Source organism: Astyanax mexicanus, chromosome 24 (assembly GCF_023375975.1).
Source record: "Astyanax mexicanus isolate ESR-SI-001 chromosome 24, AstMex3_surface, whole genome shotgun sequence".
In the NCBI taxonomy this organism is placed as follows: domain Eukaryota; kingdom Metazoa; phylum Chordata; class Actinopteri; order Characiformes; family Acestrorhamphidae; genus Astyanax; species Astyanax mexicanus.
This window is the reverse complement of record NC_064431.1, coordinates 8,408,173-8,434,081: the sequence shown is the minus strand read 5'-3', so window position 1 is coordinate 8,434,081 and position 25,909 is coordinate 8,408,173. Positions and strand designations below refer to the sequence as shown.

General features: G+C 36.8%; 1 protein-coding gene across 5 annotated transcripts in view; it reads right to left on the bottom strand.

Moving 5' to 3' along the window:
• Window positions 1–25,909, bottom strand: part of chd5 (chromodomain helicase DNA binding protein 5) — an 88,732-nt gene that overhangs the window by 35,150 nt on the left and 27,673 nt on the right. For all 5 annotated transcript variants that reach the window (XR_007429344.1, XM_049471700.1, XM_049471699.1 and 2 more), the window contains exons 3-17: window positions 20,176–20,370; window positions 19,969–20,087; window positions 18,459–18,700; window positions 14,737–14,849; window positions 14,357–14,483; window positions 12,675–12,841; window positions 9,970–10,188; window positions 9,203–9,409; window positions 7,624–7,835; window positions 6,614–6,745; window positions 3,977–4,085; window positions 3,679–3,870; window positions 2,395–2,595; window positions 2,140–2,277; window positions 906–1,027 (exon numbers count right to left, since the gene is read on the bottom strand). Coding sequence is in view for 4 of the 5 variants with exons in the window: in XM_049471700.1 (XP_049327657.1) it covers window positions 906–1,027; window positions 2,140–2,277; window positions 2,395–2,595; window positions 3,679–3,870; window positions 3,977–4,085; window positions 6,614–6,745; window positions 7,624–7,835; window positions 9,203–9,409; window positions 9,970–10,188; window positions 12,675–12,841; window positions 14,357–14,483; window positions 14,737–14,849; window positions 18,459–18,700; window positions 19,969–20,087; window positions 20,176–20,370 (2,495 nt within the window). In the remaining variant the exon portion in view is untranslated. The remainder of the gene's footprint in view (window positions 1–905; window positions 1,028–2,139; window positions 2,278–2,394; window positions 2,596–3,678; window positions 3,871–3,976; window positions 4,086–6,613; window positions 6,746–7,623; window positions 7,836–9,202; window positions 9,410–9,969; window positions 10,189–12,674; window positions 12,842–14,356; window positions 14,484–14,736; window positions 14,850–18,458; window positions 18,701–19,968; window positions 20,088–20,175; window positions 20,371–25,909) is intronic.

Sequence of the window (25,909 nt, the reverse complement as noted above, 5' to 3'; positions counted from 1 at the left end):
GAGCTATAGAAAACAACACCACAAAAAAACAGTAATTTCTGCTTTCTGTCCATCCAGTTGCTCTATCATTATTGTCTAAAATTTATAAGTGGAGTTTCACTTAGACAGACTTTAGTGTATTCTGTAGTGAACATGTTAGCTTTCTAAGTAAACTCTTTTGAATAGCTGATTAACAACCCTATTTTCGATATTAAAAAAATAGAAAGGTGAAATAATAAAATAATCAACAATCTCAGAATCAGAAAAAAAACAGTTTAGAGTCATACATAATACTGTTGGTTCCACTTAGTTTAGTCTGTTGTCAAAATATCATGGGCCTAATTTTAGTGATCTACAGGCAAGCTGCAGCTTGATTTAGGACGTGTGAGTGTGTCTTTGCTATCTTATGGACAGAAAAGTAACAAGCAGAATGCGCTGCACTGCCAAGCTAGCAATGAACATCTGAATGTTTACATCTGTCGTGAGTTGTATTCAGTCAGTGGTGCACCTGTGTTTTCTCTTGCAAAGATAGCAATATGGCATAAATTTGCCTAAACACACTTTCATGTATTTTTAACAAAACAATGCAAAGCCAAAAGCTGCACATATTCCAAAGAAATTTGAAAGATAAACTCCTTTTTTCACATTGTCCCACATTTTTGCAATTATTTTAGAAATATCATTACAATGTGACCCTGAAATTATCTCTAAAACACACAAAAGGTTGTGCTATAGATTGTGATATTTAAAAAATAGAAAGCAACATTTTCAAAAAGTGAATAAAATCTTTACACATTTTGCTTGTTTTTTTAGTTCTGCATGTAAAACTAGTTGTCACTTTGAGCACTATATGAGATCTTCATGTGCAGAGCATTGCTCTCTGATTGCGAATAAAGGTGTGAATCATGCTCTGTGTGAGCTCTTACTTGAAGCGCTCTGGGGTGAGGAAGTTAAGTAGGTGGAATAGCTCTTCTAGATTGTTCTGCAGTGGAGTTCCAGTGAGGAGTAGCTTGTAATAGATCTTATAGCCATTCAGAATTCTGAAAAACTAAAAAAAAATGTAATCAGCATCACAGCTTGAGTTGTTACTCATCTTGCTGTAGATTTAAATGAGTTAAAGGGGCCATCACATCAGGTCTCTGAATAGATCTGAAAGTTCTGTTGGAAATAACTGTTAACTGTTGAAAACATCTCAACACTGACATGCCAAAGGTCATGGGATAGTATGTATAATGATAATGAAGTGTTACCTTACGGAATGGTTTGGAAATGCCCACACCTGTATATAGTGTGGTGAGGTGGTGAGGTTCTTGTGTCTCTTGTTAGTGAGGCTTGTGAGACTAATGGCAAGGGTGCCCATGGTAAATTAACTGTCCCAATACTCGTCTTATGTCCCATGATATTTGGCATGTCAGTGTACATTCGGGTATTTTCACTCAAGGTATTTCCTCAAATTTTACATTCTGGTAAACTCTAATTTTGCCAGAGTAAAAAACAACAGAAACTACAAAAGTATGTATGCAGTCATTGAGTATCTTTGTCTTTTTGAACATATTAATCATATGGACATCTGGTCTTCATTTGAACAATACTGTAAGTTAAAGCATATATAAATAAACAAATAAAACTGAAAATACATTTTAACATATGTAAAATGTAGTGAGTAAATGTTTGCCCTTTGACCAAAATAACCTCAATTAGACCATCCCTATAAACATCTACTAGTCTCTGACATAGACTGGGAGAAAGTGTTTCCCAATCCTCCATGCAGATTTCTCTTAGCTGTGTGACAATTTATCTACACTGTTTGTATGGATAGCCTCAAATGTTTCTCACGCCCCTTCTGATAAAATAAAGAATTCATACTGGATCTATGATGGAGAGCTTGTCAAGCAGCCATAAACTGTGACATTAACTCCATGCTTTACATACGGTATTGGTTTAAGATTACTTTGCACCCAATATCCAACTTTGGATTTTTCTGTCCAAAGCACCACATGCTTAAATATGTTGAACAAGACAAAGCTTTTTAGTGATATCCTACCTTTTTAACAAGAATACAAATAGAAATTGAATAAGAAGTTCATTCACACTGCATTTACTTAATATATTCCAGCAAATATTTAACATATAGAAAAAAAACTGCCAGTTTTGTAGAACCTTAGACTGGTTGTTCTTTAGCCTGTGAGCTTCGTCCACTACAAGACAGGCCCAGCCAATAGATCCCAGAATGGCCTGGTCAATGGTGATCAACTCGTACGAGGTCAGCAACACATGAAACTTCACAGGAGTGTCTTTCTGTGTATATACAATAACCACAACAGTCAGTTACACACACAGACCCATACATTTAAAACAACAAAAACAATGATACACAATATCAAACAATGTTTGCAAGCAGCTACAATCTTTTACCTTCATCCGGAAAACTTTACGTCCAGATTTGACGGCACTGTCCTCAAAAGTGAATTCATTCTCCCGAATGACAGCCCGGCTATCCTTGTCCCCTGTGTATGTTACCACGTAGAAATCCGGCGCCCACATCTCAAACTCTCTCTCCCAGTTAATAATAGTGGACAGCGGAGCGCTGACCAGGAAAGGCCCTTTGGAATGACCCTGAAGGGATGAAGAGGAGCAATCAGCATGCAGTATTAAAAAAAAGAGTTTAAAATTAGATTAAACCAAAATGTGGTATGTCAGCCAAGGCATGTTTAGTGTCTAAAATGGGCCAATTTGCCTGGAAAATAGAAGCTTATAGAATTAATCAAAACTGTAGAACTGTACTTGTTTTAATACTTCCAGAAGTATTAGTTGTATCTGGGAGTGTATCTGGGAGTGAAATCATCTAAGCTGAAATCATCTTATTTCAAGACTGTAACACCGAAAATAAAGAAGTATAGTATTAAGATAGCATAGTATGTATAGCATGCATTATTTTTTAAAGGTACATAATTTAGTATTACAAGTAGTATATAGAAGCCAACTACACAATATGTACTGCCAAATTATTACACATTCAAATTAATTAACACATTTAATTAATAAAACTGCATTGTATAAATGATTGCTGTTGCTGTTGTGTGTCTTTTTAAGGCTTTTTTAATGCCACAGAGAAGACCACTTTCACAATAATAAAAAGGAAAATTAGCACACAAAACCAGACACATAATTATAATGACTTCTCCCAGTAATTACACATTTCACTATATGGCTTATATAATCAAAATCATGAATGCATGGATGCATTTTAAAATATTCTTTGCCCATGTTTTCAGATAGCCTTACTGTGTACAGTGACAGAATCCTGAATCCAGAATCCACACAAAGCAATGATTTAGACATCTTATTAGCCAGACTCTAACCGGATTAGATAAGCTTTTGATACTACTACTGATAGCTATAGACAGATTATTATCATATCTACAGTACGAACCTAAAAAAGGTAACCCCGGGCACTAGTTATCTCAAGGCTAATAAACTACATTGAGAAAACTGTGTAAATTATATTTTTGGCCAAATTATTACTTTAATCCATAATGTTACCTTTGTAACCACATATAAAATACAACTTTTCTTCCCACATTTCTGTTCCCTATACTCAAGAGCGCACTCAGCCAGCTCCAAGGAAGCACTAGCACAGGGACTGGAAGACAACTACTTGAGATCTGATTGAGTGGAGGATCCTAATGGAGTAAGCACCTCTTTGTAGAGTGAGTACAGAAATACTATAGTCTGGACGGTCTTGCCCAGTCCCATCTCATCAGCCAGGATGGTGTCTGTGCCCTGAGCCCAGGAGAAACGCAGCCAGTTCAGGCCCTCCAGCTGGTACGGGTGCAGCGTTCCTCCCGTGGCATTGATGTACCAAGGCTGCTGATCGAACTTGATTGTAGGCTGTCAGATAAAATGGTACAGAAGACATAAAAGCCATGTTACTAAACTAAGCAACACTGAAAGTTACTATTTGATCAGATGTATTAGAAATAAAACTTTAACACACATCAACAACTGGAGTCTCAGGTGGAGCCTCTTTCCTCTTCACTTCCTCTTTTGGTCTCTTTCCTTTTCTCACCACAAGGGGGCGAAGGTCCTCGCCAAGCATCTGCTCTCTTAAATAACATAATTCTAGTTAGAAATTGTGAGTTTTATGTGTATTGCACAGAGGTGGAAAGTAATGAATTACACTTACTCAAGTTACTGTAATTGAGTAGATTTTATGAGTAATTTGTAATTTTTAAAGTAGTTTTAAAAATAGGTAATTTACTTTTACTCAAGTACATTTTGACACAAGTAATTTACTTTGCTACATTGGAAAACTCCCCGTTATTGAGTAAAAAAAATGCTGGGGGGAGAAAAAACAATTGTCTGAATTAAAAAAAAAATTGCACGGATGCTCGTACGTGAAATAACGAGGCAATAACGTCCTCATGCAATGCAAAATGTGCCTCGCCGGACAGAGCTGTCAGCTTTAAAAACTTCCACATCAAACACGCGAAAGCATTTGGTTTAAGTACTTTTATCATTAAACAATCTGCTTAAATGTAAAAAAAAACATGTAAATAGCAGTTTAAGCATAGCAATGGCAAGTTAAAAAATAATAATGAACTGTAAAACTATAAAATTACAGTTTATAGTCACCTATATTACCATAACTTTTTAATAGTAAAGGAAAAAAAATGGACCATAGGAACCTATGCCACTTGTTTTATGGGGTGGTCTGAACAAATACTGCCCTAAAGGTCCATTTTATTATATGGAAAAATAGTTCATTAAAAAATATAATTTATATTATAATTATAATATATAAGATATTTAGATGGGTACTTTTACTTTTACTTGAGTAGACTTTTAGCAAAGTAAAGGTACTTTTACTTAATTACAAATTTTCAGTACTTTTTCCACCTCTGGTATTGCATGAATGTAGGAGTATATGTTTTTGTTGTTATGGCATGTTCGTGTATATAATGTCTTTACAATCTAGTCGAAAAAAAATTGTAAAATAATTTAAATTTTAACAAAAAAAAAACACAAATACGTTTTTAAATGAATGTTTCCATTATCAAGGGCGAAACAAAATCCAAACCTACATGGCCCTGTGTGAAAAAGTGTTTGGCTCACCAGTTAGAACAAAACTTATGTGTCGTGTATCACACAGCGATCAATTTCACTAGGTACATGCAGGCCTGATTACTGCCACACCTGTTCTGAATCAGGAAATCATTTTAATAGGATCTGCTTGACAAAGCAGTACAAAGTAGACCAAAAGACACCCAAAAGCTAGACATCATGCCAATATCCAAAGAGAATCAAGAACAAATAAAAATGATTTTAGATCTATCAGTCTGGAAAAGGTTATAAAGCCATTTGAAAAGTATTGGGACTCCTTCCCAGGAGTGGCCAGCTGATCAAAATTACCCCAAGAGCACGGCGACAACTCATCCATGAGGTCACAAGACCCCACAAAAACATCCAAAAAATTGCAGGCCTCACTTGCCTCAGTTAAAGTCAGTGTTCATGACTCCACCAAAGGAAAAAGATTGCATGGCAGAGTGCCAAGATGAAAACCACTGCTGAGCAAAAAGAACATTAAGGCTTAACTCAAATTTGCCAGAAAACATAGTACTGATCCCCAAGACTTTTGAGAAAATACTCTGTGGACTGATGAGACAAAAGTGTAACCTTTAAAAAAAGTTAAAAGTACCATTGCATTTCTGAGAAAGAACATCATACCTACAGTAAACTTTGGTGGTGGTAGTGTGATGGTCTGAGGCTGTTTTTGGGTTCAGGACCTGGAAGACTTGCTGTGTTAAATGGAAACATGTACCGGTATTCCACTGTCTACCAAAAAATCCTGAAGGAGAATGTCAAGCTAAAACAAACTTGGGTTCTGCAGCAGGACACTGATCCAAAACACAACAGCAAGTACACCTCTGAATGGCTGAAAAAAAACAAAGCAAAGACTTTGGGGTGGCCTAGTCAAAGTCCTGACCTGACCTATTGAGTTGCTGTGGCATGACATTAAAAAGGTGGTTCATGCTCGAAAACCCTCCAATGTGCCAAAGATGAGTGGGCCAAAATTCTTCCACAGCGCTATAATTTTTGATACTTTGCATGAAACAGACATAAACTTGGCAAATGCAAAAAGCACGCACAGCGAGACGCCTTGACACACACAATCTCTCATTCTTGCTTACACTGTCTGTCTCACTGTTTTTCGCTCACACCTTTTGTCTCTCCTTTATTAGTGCTCACGGGACACTTCGCTCACAGGACACTGCTCACGGGATGCTGTTGACTATTCTCAGTCCAGCAGTGATACTGAGGTGTTTAAAAAGCACTGCTGTATATGATCCACTTGTACAAACAGCACACTAACACCTCATACACCACCACCATGCTAATCAGTGCCAATCACTGCAGTGCTGAGAATAATGACCCACCACCTAAATAATAACAGCTGCTCTGTGTGGGGTCCTGTGAGGTCATGGCTATTGAATAACAGGAGGATCATGAGAGAAACTACAAAGTAGCCCTATATGCTCAGTGGGTTTGTAAAAATGAACGATGGTTGTGGAAACATGGAGTTGGTCATGTTATGTTTGTTGGGCGTATATGTCACTCTAAGTAAACAACTTACCTGTGGTCCCAATAGGCCTGTTTAAAGGGCTCGTATTCTGGGACATCAAAGTCGTCTACCTCCCAAGTGCACTGGTCATATGGCAGGTCCCTCCATTTGATCAAGTAATGAACATCTCCATCCTTATCAAAACTGCAAGAAAATAATTCAAAATTCAAAATCAGTTGTTCAAATACAATTTTTTTACTGATACATTTACTTAAAGGCAGCCAGATAGAGCACAGAATTTAAGCATCTATCCACATTATCCACTTCACTGCAAATCACTTTTACATGATACTTTTTTTAGGTTAAATAAGCTGCTATATGGAAAGGTGTAAAAGGTGTGACATTATAACCAAGACAAATTCAAAAAAAGGGTATTTTAGCGTCCTATATGCGAGCCGTCAACTGTGCACCGTTTAGCTTGATTTAGGGCGTGTTAGTGTGCATTTGCTATCGTAATGACGAGAAAAGTATGCATTGCTTGGCTAAAAACACGCAAAAGAAGTGCTAAATTAATTAATTAATTAATCAAGGGTAAGTTTTGGGCATAATATGACAATAAATCAATCAGTGTGTCACTTACCATTCCCTTTAAGAGCCAGATACTACTTTAAAGATGCAGATACCTGGACATGTCCAATACTTATCAGCAGTTGAAACGTTCACGCTTGTTCATTTTGTTTATTATTTTGCATAGCTGCCATCAGGCACACACTATGGGTTTGTGCACTGCTGCTTGTCCATGTATGTCACCAGTTTAAATATTTATTTAAGTCTTACTCCAAAACTTTGAGCTTATTTTAAGAAATTTTACTAAGAGAAATTAGCCTAGACCATCTGCAATTTTTTTTTATTAATATAAGCATATACATGTCAATATTTATATATTTTGCCATTTTTTATGGATTTTGTGCAGTGTAGATGTAAAAAGTTTTGTTCAGAGTAAACATATTGCAAAAAAAACATAATAGGGGTCTCCAACTAAAGGGCTTACTTGGCAGATAAAATAAAAGGGCCTTTCTAACCTGTGGTTGAGTATCCGATGGATGATCATCCACTCAGGTTTGATGCCGTAGCGGTAGAACCGCTCCTCCATGGCAGCATACTCTGGGTCTTTACTCTTCCTTTTTTCATTATTGAGCTCCTCCTCTCCAGAGCCGTAATCGTATGGCGGAGGTTCATCCATGTCATTCTTCCGCTGGTAGTTCCGGTACATGACCGTGTGGTACAGCTCCAGCTACAAACATAAAAACAGGAGAAGAAAATACCTCAGAAAGTGTGAAGCAAATAATCTCTGAATTACTGATATTTACTGTAACATAATTCTGCTCTCATTGGGTTTAATTTTTATCACAAATTAATTATCCACAATTTAATATCCATGGTAACTGTTCATTTATTTACTATTTTTTCTTAATGATGTATACTCTTGATGTATACTCTTACTTAATGATGTATACTCTTAATGATGTATACTCTTACTCAAAACAAGTCATCTAGAGGTGACACAAAAATATTATTAAAAAACTCCAATACAATGTTCATTCAAATGTCTCAAGCACTAAAATACACTGAGCACTGAGATTCAGGTTTTTGTTCTAATAAAGACAATACATTTTATGTGTCCAAAGAAACTTACAATAATGATGTACATTTAGTAATCCTGATCTGGTAGTGGAAGGTAGGAGAACAATCTGGATTGCTTTGTGTGAATGTTTGGTAAAGCGAGGCGACGTTAACTGGAGGAGAGCAGCGGCCGGGAGGTAACATATGCCTTTAGGAGTGAGTGCACTAGGAGGAAGCCTATTCTGTCGTGACCTTGTAGGCAACTGTATGAGCTTTGAACTTGATACAAGCAGCAACTGAGAGTCAGTGGATCCAAAGAGCAAATGGGTGAAGCTGGTTGAACACCAGAGATGGTCAGTAAAACGTGCTACATTTTACCACCTTTTTAATTTAAAGGAGCAGTATTCCTGAGTGGGGAGGGAACAAAATATTCAAATAAATGGCATCAGTGTACTTCTGCGAACATTTCTGCAAAATCAAATATATTCATTCTAAAAACAGGGAGTCTGGTAGATACTCCTGGGAGTTTTTCTGGCTATAACGGCTTTGCTGGTTTCCTGAACAACTGTGGCGCTGCTAATCCCGCTGATACATGAGCTACTGGAGAACATGGATATATCAGATTGGCTTTTTCAGTCTTCATCTGCTGATTCACACAAACCAGAGAAAAACAGAATAGAACTGAGGAGAGCTGGCAAACTGAAAGCGAGTGAGACAGAGTTGCTGCTAGAATCACCAGATTCATTCACTCTGAAAGGAGACCACAAAACTTTCAGTACAAAGTACTGGGGGCTCTGAGTGGTCCGGCAAATTGAGGCGATGCCAACAGCCAGAGTCCGATAGAGCATAACTGGCCGTTCTTTCTCTGAGTGGGTAGATGGCGCCATGTGAGCTGATGTATCGGAGCCGTGTCGCTGTGATTTCTTCTGAGCATGCTGGCTACTTGGCTATATCAGCAGCAATTTGAAAAAAGCGTTAGACTGTAAGATTTTGGTTTGGAGTGTTTATGTTCAAATTTGCAAAAGCATGTGGGCTTACCTGTAACTCGTTGACCCATGAACAGTGCCAGTACGACAGTCCAGCCCACTTAACAAACAGCAGTCTCTCCGGCCGGCCCTTGAGTGGAGGTTTTGCTAGAATATCTGTTTTCTCTCCATCCTGGGTTGGAGGAGCTTCAGGGGGTAGTGGGGGATCCCCCCACATCCAGTGCAGAATCCTCTGAACTTTCCCTTTAAGTGGGGGGCACTGTGGAATGGCAAATAGAAGTTAAACTGTAATGTCTTTTGGGTGTTGCACGGGTAATGGGATACTGTGCATGTGACTGGAACTCTTGATGGAACTCTTGCAATATAAATGATGTGCATATAAACGATGATAAACAGCAAATTATAACCACCATTTTTTTAGAACTTTTATTTTACTAAACGTTTCTATGATTATATTTGATCAGGATTGATCGGTTATATCGGTCAAAATAAGCAACTCATTTACTCATTTTGTCCGGTATGTTTCCTACAGCAGAGCATGGCAGTATTGTGCCTAATTCTTTTTCATATCTACTCATATAGAAATTAGGTTTAGTGAAATTAGCAAATTTCAGTAAAGATTTTTTAAGTATTTAGTGAGTTGTTTTCCATCATTTGTAAGCGAAACTGCAGTTGACTGTTTTAAGCATGAAACCTATGTTCACCTCAGACCCTGTCAGGTATTCTTCTTGCAAAATATTTTGAACCCTAAAAATTGCTCACACACTAAAAAAAAGTTAAGAAACCGTGCTCCATATGGTGACTGTATAATTTTCTCACCATACATCGTGGGCATAGCCATTCTCCGTTGGGTATTTCAGGCAGGGGTGGGTTGAGGCAGTGGATGTGATAGGAGGACGGACACGTATCACAGCACAGCAGCTCCCCTCCATCCTTACACACTCGACAGAACTCCATGTGGTCGTCCTCTTCTTCACCACCAGCCTCCTCCTCCTCTTCATCATCGTCTTTGGCCTCCCACTGAATGCCCTCCTTCTCCTGAAAGACAACAAAAGACAAGAGTTTGCTTAAACATAACAGCATATGGTAGTTGTGATACCAGAGTACTGTTTTTCTGCATCATTGTATTACTCTGCTGAAGGACCGTTTCTAGGCACAGGCTTGGACTAGCAAAGGAAACTAGCAAACTGTATATACTTTCAGTCATGGTTAGGCTGTCCAGAAATTAGTGGTGGCTTAAAATGCAGACTACACTCCCTGACTGTAAGTCGAGCCTGTAAGATTTAATTTTTGAAACATATTGGAGTTTTTAAGACCTATGCAAAATCAGCGCATCAGCGACACTGAGAATCTGACATTAAGCGAGGTTCAAGGGTTAACTTTACCTACCACTTAATGCTATATCTTTATAACTAAGACTGTGTCTCTGAAAACATTTTTTCCTTTGAGTTTTAGAGCTGTAAAATTGACTGTGGGGGCAAAGGCAGGTCACATTCTCTGCTGTAGTGCTGTTAGCCAATCAGAGGTGATAGGTTTGAATGTTTGAATATTCATTAGCAAAAGTTGAAATCCTGTCCCTTTTTAGAGACCACTAATTCAGTGAAATAAAGCAGGGCTATACAGAAACAACGGAGTACTTTTTTCACAAAAAAAACAGGTCACGTGGCATTCATTCATACTAGAGACCACAATTAGACATTCTAAAATGAATAAAAAGATGAAAGAATGTGATCTATAAATACATTTTCTGCAATTATTTAATGTTTCAGGCCTTAACCCTTTATTATTTGTAACTTTAATCACACCCTGTGTATAACTAATGGTTAATCACATAGAAATATCTGCAAACTGGCTGAGTTAAAACCAGAGAGAGGAAATGCCAGTAACTACTGCTACTAATGGTTTCACATGGTTTAAGTGGTGAAAGGGTTAATCAAGATTTTTCGTCAGCAGCATTAACAGCAGAACAACTAAACAAACCTGACAGGCTTTTACAAATTAAAAAGTGAGAGAGAAACAGAGTTTAAGGTACTCCTTTGTGTCGCTGGAGTATGAGCCACACAGGCTGTGCAGTAAGTGCAGTTTATACTGTGACATTTTGCTAAAAAGCTATAATTTAGAAATTGCAGATATTAAAACATCAAGACATCAAGTTCGGGCATTGCTTTTTTTATATATTCATTTTCTGAAGTGTTAAACACTGTATTAAAAATATATGAGATATAAGAAACACACTATACAGCCATCAAACAGCAGAATTCAACCTTCGCAGTTAATTCATATCTGTCAGTGAACACACACTGACACAAGTGAATAGGGCTGTGACAACACACACCTACACCAAAGGACACCTGATCCGGAGCCAGAGAGCAGCAATTTCAGACCAGCAGCTCCAAAACATCCTGTAGTTTTAAATAAGCTATACTAATGGTAACCATAAAAGTTACTTAAAACCTGCCAGGCTAGTTAAACAAGAGTTTATTTATTTATGATATCTCAATCACATTTAGCACACATTTAACATGCTAGCGTTAGCATGTTTAGAGTTTTACTGTTCTACCTTTTCAGCGTTCCACCTTAAATGCATTAGACCAGCATTTTAAAGATATACTGGAGTTTAAGAAATGCTACAATCAGCGACATGTGTTAATGTGTTAATGTCTCTTACTCAACTCGCTGCCAAGTGTCTGTTTCCATTATATAAACTATTGTTGTTTTATGGACACAATTCATTTAAAGTTAATTAATTAATAATAAAAACAAAAAAATATATAACTGCCTTGGCTTAATTCTACATGTAAACACTATTATGATTTAATGGTAGGTTAGGAGTGTTCCTTGTACAATTACAACATATAGAAAATCTCTTTCATATCTGAACAAAACCTGTAATTGTAACTAAAATATTCCTAAATTAATTGATGATAATTTCAATCCAATCAAATTGGAAACTGAATCGAATTATGACCTTGTGAATCTGAATCGAATCAGTTCTGTAAATCAGTGGTAATACCTAGCCCTACTTACTTAAGACATTGTTGTTGCTTTTTATTATTATTAATTATATTTTTGCTGGGTTACTTTGACACATTCACTTACAAAGGATTCAAAATAAAAGAGAGTAAGGAACAAGAAAGTTTTGCAGCAGAACACTACTGCAGCTAACTGTGTCCTTTACGAGGTTTTGCTCTCTTTTTCTGTGCGATATCAAAGGCCAAGTGGTTTTGCCCCATAATGATTAAATCTGGTCTAGTAGCAAATCTATTGTTAGTATCAAGTCATGCTGGGATTTAAAACTATCTTCCTAAAGCCTCACTGAGAGTACATTTGTCAAACCCTTCAGGCAATAAAAGTCAAGGCAGGAGCTCAGTGATCACAGATCAGAATCTCTCAGTTTAATAAATAAAAGCAATTGATATCCACATGATATCCGAGTTCGCCAGAAAAGATTACTCAGGTCAGCGACTGTGTTTCTCTGTGCGAGTATGTTTCCTTAATGGTAAAGTCCAGTGTGGGTCACTTACGCAGTGGGGGCAGCTCCACTTCCCCTCGGGAGCTTTCTCCAGCTCCGGGTCGAGACACACCAGGTGATAGGCTCTGGGGCAGGTGTCACACAGAATAATCTCTCCTCCCTGCTGACACACCTCACAGTAATCCTGATGATCCGTCTCGTATCCGTCTCCATCCTCTCCTAGCGGGGAAAGCCCAGAGAAAGTGTTTGACTTCAAAACGATTCTACTACAGTTTTTTGGGAAACGATTTAGTGTGTTATCTCAAAATCTCCACCACAATTCCACTACGGTTCAATTTGACTGAGTTAGCATCTTTTGGTAATATGTACAATAAATAAACCCTGAATATGCAAATGTGATTGGACACATTATTAACATAGTAGTGGAACAATCCAGTCAAAAGTATAGACAAACCTTACAAATTTAGAGTTGTTTATTTTTTTTTTTGTTTATTTTCTGCATTGTAGATTAATACCAAAGTCATCCAAACTATCAAGAAAAACATTTGGAATTATTTAGTAAACCAAAATGTAAGTCTTCACCTCTTGCTTTGATGACAGCTTTGCACGTCTTGGCATTTTCTCAGCTTTTTAAGGAAGTCTGGAATAGCTTTCAGTTAACAGCTGTGCTGAACTTCTCAAGAGTTAATTACTTGCATTTATTGCCTCTTAATGTGAGCATCAGTTGTAAAGTTGTGAAGAGGCAGAGATGGTTTTCAGTGAATAGCCCTATTTAAGTAATATTCTAATCCATATTATGGCAATAATAGGTAAAGAAAAAATTAAGGTTAGTCAATCCAAAAAAACTGAAATTTAAAAGTATCTTTAAAAGACCTTTAAAAACATTATGATGAAATTGGCTCTTATCAGGACGGCCCCAGGAAAGGAAGAGCAAGAGTTACCTCTGTTGCCCAGGATAAGTTCCTCAGAGTTACCAGCCCCAGAAACAGCAAGTTAACAGCACCCCAGATAAGAGCATCTAAATGCTTTACAGAGTTTTTTGGTTTGTTTAACACTTTTAAGTTACTACATGATTCCTTATTTTTAACACTTAATTAATTAATTTACAATGTAGGAAAATAAAAATAAAATAAAAACAATGAATGAGAAGGTTTCTTGAGAACTTCTGACTGGCACTGTATAAGATTAAATCCAGCACAACGCTAGGCATTAACTATCGGCCTTAATGTTATGGCTTATTAGGGCTGTACAATATGTTGTTTAATCATTGCCATTGCAATGTGTGCAAACTCAAAGGTCCCAATGCAGGATGTGCAATGATACATGATAAATGATAAATAATTAATACATGTCATGGTCCAACTTGCCTGACACAAAAAAAATAATAAGTTTGTTTTCTTTAAAAAGCAAGGCAATAATATACTTAGGCTAATTTATTCATTTACATATTATTTCTAAATGAATTAAAACCTGCAAAAAACATGTTTAGTATTTGGCCAAAAGTTTAAGTGAAGTCTATGTGTCTGCAGACAAGTGGGATTATATGGAAAACAGAATTTAGATTCCAATTTTTTTAACTGTAGTGAAAACAGACCATGAGCAATGTAAGCACTTAGTTCATCTCAACACACATATAAACTTAAACAGATTCCCTCAGAGCCGATCATTAAACAGACAAGAAAAAACATTCAACAAGGGAAAGTAGGAAATGCCTGAAGTGAGGGATGTCTTTACTTTTCCGCTTTTTGCGTCCTCGGCGGGGTTTTTTCTTGGGTGCACCCGAGGCGTCGGAGCGAACAGAGGCACTGTGTATGCTGACATCATCAAAGTCTGAGAAGTCGTCTAAGAAATCCTCCTCGCTCTGTGGAGGAAAGAAACACATCAAAATAAAGCCTGCCAGACAGATAACATGCTAACTATAGATGTCCTGTGTGTGAAAGAGAGAATAATCAGGCGCAAAAACAGCAGAATATCCATGACATACATAAAAATAATATATGAATAATTGGGTTAATGTTAAATTTTTACACAGATTTTTTTTCTTTTACAGTTTAAGATGCAGGTATGCAGAACCAGGCAGAAAAAGAGCACACTGCATGGGGAGCCGCTCTTACCGAAGAGGCTTTTTTCCTTTTGCCGCTCTGGCCTGCCTTTGATTTGGGCTTCTTGGGTTTCACTTTCTTTTTCGTGTCTTTTACTGGTTTACTTTTCTTCTTAGCACCGGGCCCTGCAACACAGTCAAGTCAGAGCCTTATTTCACAATCATAAAACAATTATTCAGCACTGATATACAGTACAGGCCAAAAGTTTGAACACATCTTATCATTCAATGCGTTTCCTTTATTTTCATGATTATTTACATTGTAGATTCTCACTAAAGGCATCAAAACTATGAATGAACTCATGTGGAGTTTTATGTGCTTCATAAAAAAGGTGAAACAACCAAAAACATGTTTTACATTCTAGTTTCTTCAAAATAGCCACCCTTTGCTCTGATTACTGCTTTGCACACTCTTGGCATCATTCTCTCAATGAGCTTCTAGAGGTGGTCACCTGAAATGGTTTTCAAGTGTGCCTTATCAGGGTTAATTAGTGGATTTTCTTGCTTTATCAATGGGGTTGAGACCATCAGTTGTGTTGTGCAGAAGTCAGGTTACTACACAGCCAGCAGCATTCTCTCAATGAGCTTCAAGAGATCATCACGTGAAATGATTTTCCAACAGTCCTGAAGGAGTTCTTAGAGGTGTTTAGCACTTGTTGGCCTCTTTGCCTTCACTCTGCAGTCCAGCTCACCCCAAACCATCTTAGTTGCGTTCTAGAGATGGGTCTGCTGCTAGAACTCTGCGTGGCATTCAACTGGTCTCTGATCTGAGCTGCTGTTAACTTGCGATTTCTGAGGCTGGTGACTCGGATAAACTTGTCCCGAGAAGCAGAAGTGACTCTTGGTCTTCCTTTTCTGGGTCGGTCCTCATTTGTGAAGGCAAAGAGGCCAACAAGTGCTAAACACCTCTGAGAACTCCTTCCTTCAAGACTGTTGGAAAATCATTTCACGTGACGATCTCTTGAAGCTCATTGAGAGAATGATGCCAAGAGTGTGCAAAGCAGTAATCAGAGCAAAGGGCAGCTATTTTGAAGAAATGAGAATATAAAACATGTTTTCAGTTATTTCACCTTTTTTTAAGTACATAAAACTCCACGTGTTCATTCATAGTTTTGATACCTTCAGTGAGAATCTTCAATGTAAATAGTCATGAAAATAAAGAAAACGCATTGAATGAGAGGGTGTGTCAAAACTTTTGGCCTGTAACTTCTTAGTAGAATTATTTGGCTTTTCCAGTTAAAATAAAGCATAAACATGAACATGAACATCATCTAGTTTTGAGCCTACTAATGATCTTATGGGATAAAATGATTTGTATGTGAAAAGAATGTGAATATAAAGTCTGAATCTTAAGACCTGACTATAACCACAACAAAATGTATATTTTTTTACCTTCTGCATATCAACTTCTAACTTCTAACTAATTCATATGAAGAACAGTGTAAATGTTATTGCACACACTGTCACACTAAGGGCTTGTTTCCCAAACATGGATTAAGGCTAGCCTTGGATTAAACTGCAATGCCAATGGCGCTTCAGAATTATTTAATCTAGGTTTAGGCTTAATCTAGGTCTGGGAAAATGCCCAAACTAGTAATATGTTCCTAATACCACACACGATTTGGATTTGCTGGGCAATATATTGTAAATATCAATATATTAGAAACTGTCTAATAAAAGAAACAATATAATATAGCACCTGCTATACGAGTTCCCATCTTTTTGTATTTTTATTTCCCCCAAAAAACATATTGAAATGGTTTTGCAAATTATACCATGGAAGCATTGTAACTAAAGAAGCAGCAACATAATAAACAAGAAACAATATAATCCGGTCAGTCAGTGAAGTACCAACAAGACTGCAATTCTCTTATTTTTATTTCAAATATTATATACAATACTACTAAGATTTGGATTCACTTGCATATTTCCATCTTTTCCAAAAAAAAAAAAATCATTACACAATTAATAAAACTATATCAGATAATTTGTAAAGAAACTGTTTGCATTAAAGCCTGCTTTAGGACGCTTTGTAGGTGGTAAAATAGGAAAGTGGAAATAGATGTAGAAGAGACCTTCAAAAAGGGAGGCTGCCACAAGAGTTTGCAACGCCATGCTGTACCCTGGGGACAGCGCTTGCTTGGGGCCAATTTCATTCTACAACAGTATGATAAAACCAAACACACCTAGACCCTGCACGTCTGTAATTGCAGAAAAAAGTTGCGTTTTGATGGTAAAATCTGAAGTTATCATTTCCATTCAAATTAATATTTCCTGTTTATTTGCTATACTTCCTATTCTTTTGTGTTCTAATAAAAACAAGAAACAAGAAATTATACCGCATATATCAATATTTCTCTAAAGCATATCAAGAGGTGAACTAGTCACATCGCCCAATCCCTAATGTTGCTAAAATTTTATAAAGTAGAGCTGCACCACTGACACAATTACTATTATGACACAATGAAACAATATAGCTATTTTTTTATTCCTGTTAAATATTTCAATGGATAGAAGGTAAACATTTTTATGGTAAAGCTACATTAATTTCCATGGTTCCATGCTATGTGTTTTTCACGCTACTCCTGTTTTAATGTTTACACTAAAGACTTATTTATGCTGAACCATACATATGAATAAGTGTATAAACAGATCAGTAACACTGGAAAACACATGGGTAGTGTGGCCAAAAGTTTAAGCTAAACATAAAGAAAAAACATTGTCCTATCTCTTACAACTTTGTGTTAAATATCCCTAATAAAAAATATGTAAATACATCAGTCGACATAACTGCTGATTCATGTTCATGAGCTCTCCATGCAAAGAAAATCGTGATAGATTATATTTAGCTCTAGGTAAACTCCATGCCCAGTAGAGTTAAGGCAGTTCTGGAAAATAATGGTGGCCACATAAACTATTGACACTTCAGGAACTTTTACTGGGGGTGTACTTACCTTTTTGCCGGTGGTTTAGACATTAATTCCTGTATATTGAGTTATTTTGAAGGAAGAATAAGTTTACACTTTTTAGGTTTAGTATAGATCTCAATTAAATCTCACATTGTGCTCAGATTTACCAAAATAATAACAAAATATTTTACTAGAAACAGGAGGCAGCTGCATACTACGTACTGTATTATAAAATATTTGCTACTGTTTGAACTGTTATTTTTTAATCAGGCTTATGATACAGTTCTATATTGAAATGTTAGTGTGTGTAATAGTACCCATACTTCTATGCAAAAGTATTTCTGTTCTGGCTTAAGAATAAATCGTTAAACTGATTGGACAGTTGTTTGTGTTAATTAAATTTAATGTGTTTAATTAGAGTTACAAAGCTCTTAACTATTGAATGATTGCCTAATGGCAGTGATGACAGCACGCCACTATTGATGATAAAGTTGTAGGTTCAATACTCTGGTTTGGTGGGCCACCAATATATAGATCTCCCCAGATATCACATGTCTAAAACCAGATTCTCAGTTTTTACTCCTTTAACCTTAAAAGTATCTCATGTCTCATTTTCTAAGCAATTTTAGGAGAAAAAATAGCCACAACAAAGTTCTGATCAACACTTAAGAAACCATATTACTCTGACTGAGCTTCTCATATCATAAAGTCTCAGAAAAACCGTGCTGACCAATCTAGATCATCTAAACACTGTCAGAGCACTGACTCTGAAACACTCTTACCAGACTGAAAATAACAATATTTGCAGTGGGATGAAAAAACTCACCCTTCCCCTCTTTGGTTTTGGCTTTTTTGATTGGCCCCGTTGGAGAAAGTTGCTGGATACTGCTAAGAGAGATGGGCGGGGCCACATTGACTGTTTCCACGGCTGCAGCCACAGCAGCAGCCACGGCCGTGGCAGAAGAGCCTTTGAATGGGTTATTGGCGCTGAACTCCCGCCACTTGGCTCCTAACACTGTCATCATCTTGGACATGGGAATTTTAGGGTTCTTCTTGGCAATGAGGGGCCTGACCACAGTGAAACAAAATAATGTGAAAGAATGAGCATTCTAAACATTGATTTTATGACAGTACTCTGTTGTCACATGCTAGGTGCTATTTTTATCAGAAGTTAGTTTAAATCTGGCAGGTACAGAACAGATTGGCAGCAATTACCCTGGTGATACCCCCAAACAAGACTCTAATACTCAATAGATGCATGGAACAGCAAATTCCTGTTTCTGGCAACTTTATCGCTCAAGTCCGAATTATACAGTACAAGTCAAAAGTTTGGACACACCTTTTAGTTCAATGTTTTCTTAATTTTTATAAATATAACTTAATCTACATTGTATATTAATATTAAAGACATCAAAACAATTAAGGGACATACTAAATTATGTAGTCAACAGCAAAAAAAAAGGGTTTGTCCTCCCCAATCCTCTTTACCTACACCTAACTGAGATGGTAATTTGGGATGAGCTGGAGCTTCTTCACAGCATGAAGGAAAAGCAGTAACTATTGTTCAGCACCTCCAGGACCTCCTTCAAGACCTTCAGAAAATAGATCTGTCATTAAAGCCAAATGTGGCTACTTACCCTGCGTTTACACTGGGAGGTGACAGAGCAACAGGCAACCAATAATTTGTAGCCGCAAGTTGAGATTTAAATTTTATTAAAAAAATTAAGACTATGTGAAGCAATGATCTACACAGATTGGCTGAACAAATTAATCAGAACAATCACAGACATGAAAGTCTGAGGTCCCTGCCTTAAGCTCTTTGAACTTTTTGTTTCTACCGTATATCATTTATATCCCCAGCTGTTTTAATGGTGGCAGGGAGGATTATAACCGTTTTCCTTTTTGTATGATGCAGTTTTGTACAAATACAGAGCAATTTGGAGAAAAATAAAGTTTGGAAGAAAGTAGAGTACATAGCTCGATAGGTAGCTTGTGCAACCCGCCTAAATGCGCCCACTCGTGTAAGACAAAATGTAGAGTGACACAAGTGACTTATTGCCTGTCAGTGTGAACTACAGGGTTAGAAGAAAAATTCTGGTTTATTTAACACTTTTTGTTTTTACAAAATAATTCTACACGTACAAAGTAAAAAATCATAAAAAAGAAGACAAATTGAATGAGATGTGTCCAAACCTTTGGTATTGTATATCACAGATAACATTTTTTCCAATGTTATGCAGGCCTAAAATCCAGCACTCAAAACCTGGCTTAAGATCTAATCAGTAGAGCAGAATAAAAGCTGTGTAACATAAGAACGGACTTTGTAGAAGCACAACCTGAGAAACTGGCTAAAAGCCTTGTAGTTAGTAATGGTTTTGTAATCGTCTTCAGAGAAAGCATACTGCACATCCTCCAGACCCCACTCTTCCATCAGCTGGCTCGAAGACTTGGGCTCCTGAAGTTTAAAAAAGAGAAACAAAGAGCTCTGAAGCTACTACCAGTACAGGACTATTGGGAACTGGACTGAATGAATATTGAATTACCTTCATATTTCCATCATCATCATCGTCATCTTCATCATCATCATCTTTCTTTTTCCATTTGGCTTTCTTCTCTTTTTTCTCTTTGGGCTTCTTCTTCTTTTTCTTCAGTGTGCCGTAACTGCTACTCTCACTTCCTGACCGATGTCCATGGTCATCCCTTTCTGACATGTCCTCACGCTCACCAACACTCGGAATCTGGGAATGCACAAAAAAAAGTGTATTGTTTATGTTGCTGCATTGACTAAAATCAATACAGGGGAACAACACAATGTGATTTTTCTTTAATAAATCTATAGCATTTTAATTGATTTCATCAATTAATTATGATCATATTAATTGTCTTGTGCTTCTTTAGAAAGTATTTATAATAGTGCCAGTTGACTATTTTTCTTATTGTTGTTCCAAAAAATATTTACAGTCCTATGTCACATGGTGGTTATTTTTTAATAAGGCAAGTCACAAATTAATATATACAGGTCACTAGAAAGTACATTAAAATAATAAAATGAATTGCATTATGTTTTGCATAATTGCATGATTAATGGCATTAGTATATTAAAAATGTAGCATTTATTTATTTTATTGTCTTAATATGTCATGCTGTGGCCACAATATAATAATCTGTGGCATCCTATACATTACAGTGTGGCCTGAATACACTCATTTGTGGCCTCAATATATTTTATAACTTAATTATTTAAATTGGGGCATCATCATACCCACAGATAAAATGCATAATGTGTGAGAAGAATCCAGGTCAGAACTCCTTTCTGGTAAGTAAGACACAATGCAGTGTAGCCAATCAAAACAAAGGTACATTAGGGAACAACCACAAACCACAAATGTGTTTTTGATATTTTAAGTGATGCACCAACTAAAAGTAGCACATAATAGTGAAGTGAAATGAATATAATACATGTATTTTTAAACAGAAATCTGAAAAGTGTGACATGAAAAAATATTCAGCCTCCTAAATCAATCTTTAGTAGAGCCACCTTTCACTGCTATTACAGCTGCAAGGGGGATACTGAGATTTTTGTTCATTCTTCTTTGCAAAATAGCTCAAGCTCAGCTAGATTGGATGGAGAGCATCTGTAAACAACAATTTTCATTGCTTGCCACAGATGTTTAATGGGATTTAGGTCAGGACTTTGACTGGGCCACCTTAACACATGATTATTTTTTTATCTAAACCATTTCACTGTAGCTCTGGCTGTATGTTTATGGTCATTGTTTTGCTGGAATGTGAATCTCCTTTTGCAGCTTTCAACAATTTTTTTTTCCATCCATCTTCCCATCAAATCTAACCAGCTTCCCTGTCCCTGCTGTAGAAAAGCATGCCCACAGTATGATGCTGCCACAACCATGTTTCACACGCATTTAGGCCAAAAAGATCCACTTTGTTTTCATCTGACCACAGCACTTTCTTTCACATTTCACATGTTTGCTGTGTCCCCTACATGGCTTGTGGCAAACAGCACAAACAGTCTTTCATTTAACAATGGTTTTCTTCTTGCCACTCTTCCATAAAGGAGTGTCAGACCTGGAGAAGCATGGTTGCTTGTCTGACCAGTGCTCTCCTTGCTGGATCTGTCAGTTTGGGTGGACAGCCATGTATTGGTAGGTTTGCAGGTGTAGAATACTTTTTCCATTTTTAATGATGGATTAAACAGTGCTTCTTGGGATGCTCAAACCCTACTTTAAACTTCTCCACAACGTTATCTCTGACCTGTCTGGTGAGTTCCTTTGTCTTTTTGATGCTGTTTCTTCACAAAACAGGTGTACTTATACTGAGGCTAAATAACACACAGCTGGAATTAATAATTAAGTGATTTCTGAAGACAATGGATTGCACTGGATTTTATTTAGGGGTGCTGAATACTTGTACATCCCACTTTTCAGATTTTGAAAAATTTTGAAAACCATGTATAATTTTTGTTCAATCTAATAATTGTTGGTCTATCACTTACAACCTTAAAAAAAAGTTTGTGTTTGTAAGGTGACAAAATGTGACAAAATATCAAAGAGTACGAAAACTTTTGCAAGCCACTGTATACAGTACAGGTGTGATTAAAATAAATGACTACTCAAGCGGTTGACTACTCAAGTAGACTAACTGTGCATACACAGCAGTGGTGTTTGGACTAAAATGTTGAATACGGACCTTTTATTGCTTGAAGTAGTAGCTAAGGAGCAAAAATTCCACCCTGGCCCAAGACCTGACTTCTTGACCAGCCTATAAGATACTGTATATATACACAGCACCAGCGTGTGCTAAAAATGCAGCCTGTTGCACGGCAACCTTGCAGCATCTGCACGTCTGGATGGAAGGCGCAGGGGAAGCCGCTGCTGCCGCAGAGTGCGCAGCCCCACCAGCAGTCCATCTGTGTTACCATGGTAACCAAACTGTGCAGTGCTTTTGTGGGGGGGGGGTGTTGCACTCTCTCTCTCTCTCTCCTCTTCCACTGCTGCAGCAGCCAATGGAGCAGCGCCACCCAATCAGACGCGTTTGCATAACGAGCTTGTTTTGCAGAAGCTGCCGTGGATGCAGTGCCTGTGTTACAGAGGGCTGTCTAGACAAATCTCATTTACACACCCGGGGAGAGAGAGGGAGGGAGAGAGAGAGGGAGACAGAGAGAAAGAAAGAGAAAGATAGAAGAGAAAGAGCATGAAAGTGAGAGAACTGAAATCAGATAAGATAGGAGGGGGGCAAAAAAGGAAAACTAGAAAGCTAGACAGTCTTCTAATATAAAGCAATTTACATATATGACAAAGGAACATGATCAAAGGGAAACAAAAGCCTTTGAAAAAACGCATTTAATTTATTCTAAATAAATATTGTATATTATGAATGTATTTAGAAGATATATTCTGCTCTTCTCTGCATAAAAACACAAGGCTCAATACACGGCTTTAAAATAATCAAAAAACACTCAAGAGTTATAAAAACCTCCAACACACAGCCGCTGCGATTTCAGACTGTCAGAATTGGTCATTTGGTACCAGCCAAAAGATCAGCAACTGAGGGTTCATAGCACTTTTATACACACCCAGGCTCAATCTTCACTCAACGATTAATTTACAGTCGAAAATGTAGAAAAAAGTTCCACTGTCACTGTAACTGTCAATTATAGGAAAAATCTGTTTTTTTTTGTATTGCTGATATGCAATACATTAAATTGAATTTATTACATGCTCTGTGATTAAATAATCTTAATTAATCACATTTATCACTTTTTGCAAAGAAAGTATTTTAAACTGTTTAATTCAAATTAATTTTAGCTGAGGAGCAAATAAATGAATTAATGAATAACTGTCACAAACTTAAAAGCTCTCAGTAATGTACATCAGTTAGTAACAGATACTGTAAATACTGTATATCTCGTACAAAACTAGACCAATTTATTATATCTGTCTCTTTATTTACCCAAACATTACAAAACTATTACAGAAGCTTATGCCAGAGATACTTTCCAGGAGACTCTAGACTACTCAAATATGTCTTACAGAGTAACTACACTCCAAGTTATTTACATTATTAACTGAGATATATAAATATATATATATATATATATATATTTATAAAATATATATATATTTTTTATATATAATATATAATATATATAAATATGTTACTCTGTAATAATATGATCTGACCTGTGGACCAAGGTAATAATAGTAAAATATCACTGCAGAACTAACTATACTGTACCTCACATACAGTATATAACATTAGAAAGTGGAGACAGCTAGCTATCTAAAATACATTTATTGAGTGAGCGAGAGTGCAATTTATCGGTTCACCTTTCCACTTGGGGTGTTCTGATGTATGAGCTACTCACTGAGTCAGGCTGTTAAAAGGTACTCACAGTTAGCGCTCTTATGCTGCTTCTCAAATGGACTTATAGCTGTGTGGAGTTTATTCCACATACTGTATCTACTATTTTCCTATCTTCAGAACACATTCTCAGATTCTAATCCCATACACAATTCTGCAGCTTTCAGTGTTTTCTGTCGTTATTTCACGACTAGCGACGTCACGGGCAACGAGGTGTTGCGTAAACAGAAGCCACGTCATGGGCCGCGAGGTGCTGCGTATTGCCACAGCTGTAAAACTGCTTGAGTGAAAACAGGGCCTTTCTAATAAACAAATACACACAAAAACAAAGCATATTGTATCTATAATTTTAGTTTGTTTTAGTTAGTTTTATAAACACGCAATACAGTTCCAGTTAGATACCGTTTTTAGTAGTTTTAGTTTAGTTTTTGTCATTCGTTCGTTTTCATTAACGTAATTAACCTTGCTGTGGACTTATATTATGAAGTCCAAAATGGCATTTTAGCAATAATGTAACAGCTAACGGATAATTGTTTTTCAAGCTTTATTAATGGCTGATGCAGCTATCTGCTTCATGCTAGCTAACAACCGAATTCAGCAAAAATAGAATCTAAACAATTCAATAACACACCAAATTATACACAGTATATAACTAAGCATTTAATAGGGGTGAAAGAAAATGTTGATTTTTCTAAGTACCTTGATCTTTTGTTTTGCAATACAGTATCAATGTTCAAAAACACAGCATTGATTTTAAATATTAGTTTACATTGGTAACAGATTGGTGTCAGACAGTGGTGCATGTTGTTTAAACTCCGACTGCTAGATAGTAGCGTAGTGATCTTTTGTTAGATCTCACTGTTATTATCACATTAAAAGTAAACAATTCTTTTACTCTGATTTTATAAATATAGGTTTCCTAATATTTTATTTAAACAATCGCAATATATTGAATTGCTTATAGAATCACAATTGTAATATATTGAATTGTAACCCCTGTGATGCATATCATAATTTCTTACCAATACGCAGCCATGGTATACACATCTTTTTGATCTGACACAATTTCCACATACCAACTGATTTTTCTATACAACTGAATTGGATCCAAAAGGTTTGGTACCATTAAATATAACAATGATACAAATACACTAAACAACCAACCATCAACATGAGGAACAATACTCCACCAGAGACACCATAGCAAACACTTAGGAACACTACAGCAACCATCTAGCATTCACTTGGCAACATTATAACAACCATTCAGCATCAACCGGTAAACTAGCAACACCATAAAAAATACCTAGATTTTCATAGCAACAGCATAGCAACTGGAAGCCACTTTACATGTGCAATTATTTTTATTTTTTTCAGATGTTTTCCAGATTTTTAACCACTTTTGACTCCAATATTTTCATGTATACAAATAAAAAAAAATCTTTATAGTGTTTTTGAAAATCTATATGGCAGAATAAAATATTTAAATACTTCAATATTTCAATATTTCTTACACACCTAATTGTGATAGGTATCATATCATCAGATTCTTGCCAAAACACAGCATTAATTAAAACCCCTGTTTCAGATGATTCCGTAGAGTTTTACACCCCAAGCTGAAGCTTTACACAACCCTGGTGATGGGGACCACTGCTGACTGCACAGCGCAGGCCAGAGCAGTGTGTGTGTGTGTGTGACCCGTGTTGATCTGAGGCAGTGTGCAACACGGCGTCTGAGGGATAGAGTGTGTGACGGATGCTGGGCACGGCGTTTAGCCGCCATGGGCAGCCCTCGCTGTCCCCAGAGCAGAGCGTTTAACGGAGCTGAGAGAGAGGAGGGGGAGCGAAGAAGAACAAACAGAGAAAAAAAAGAAAGATGAATGAAGAGAGAGCATGA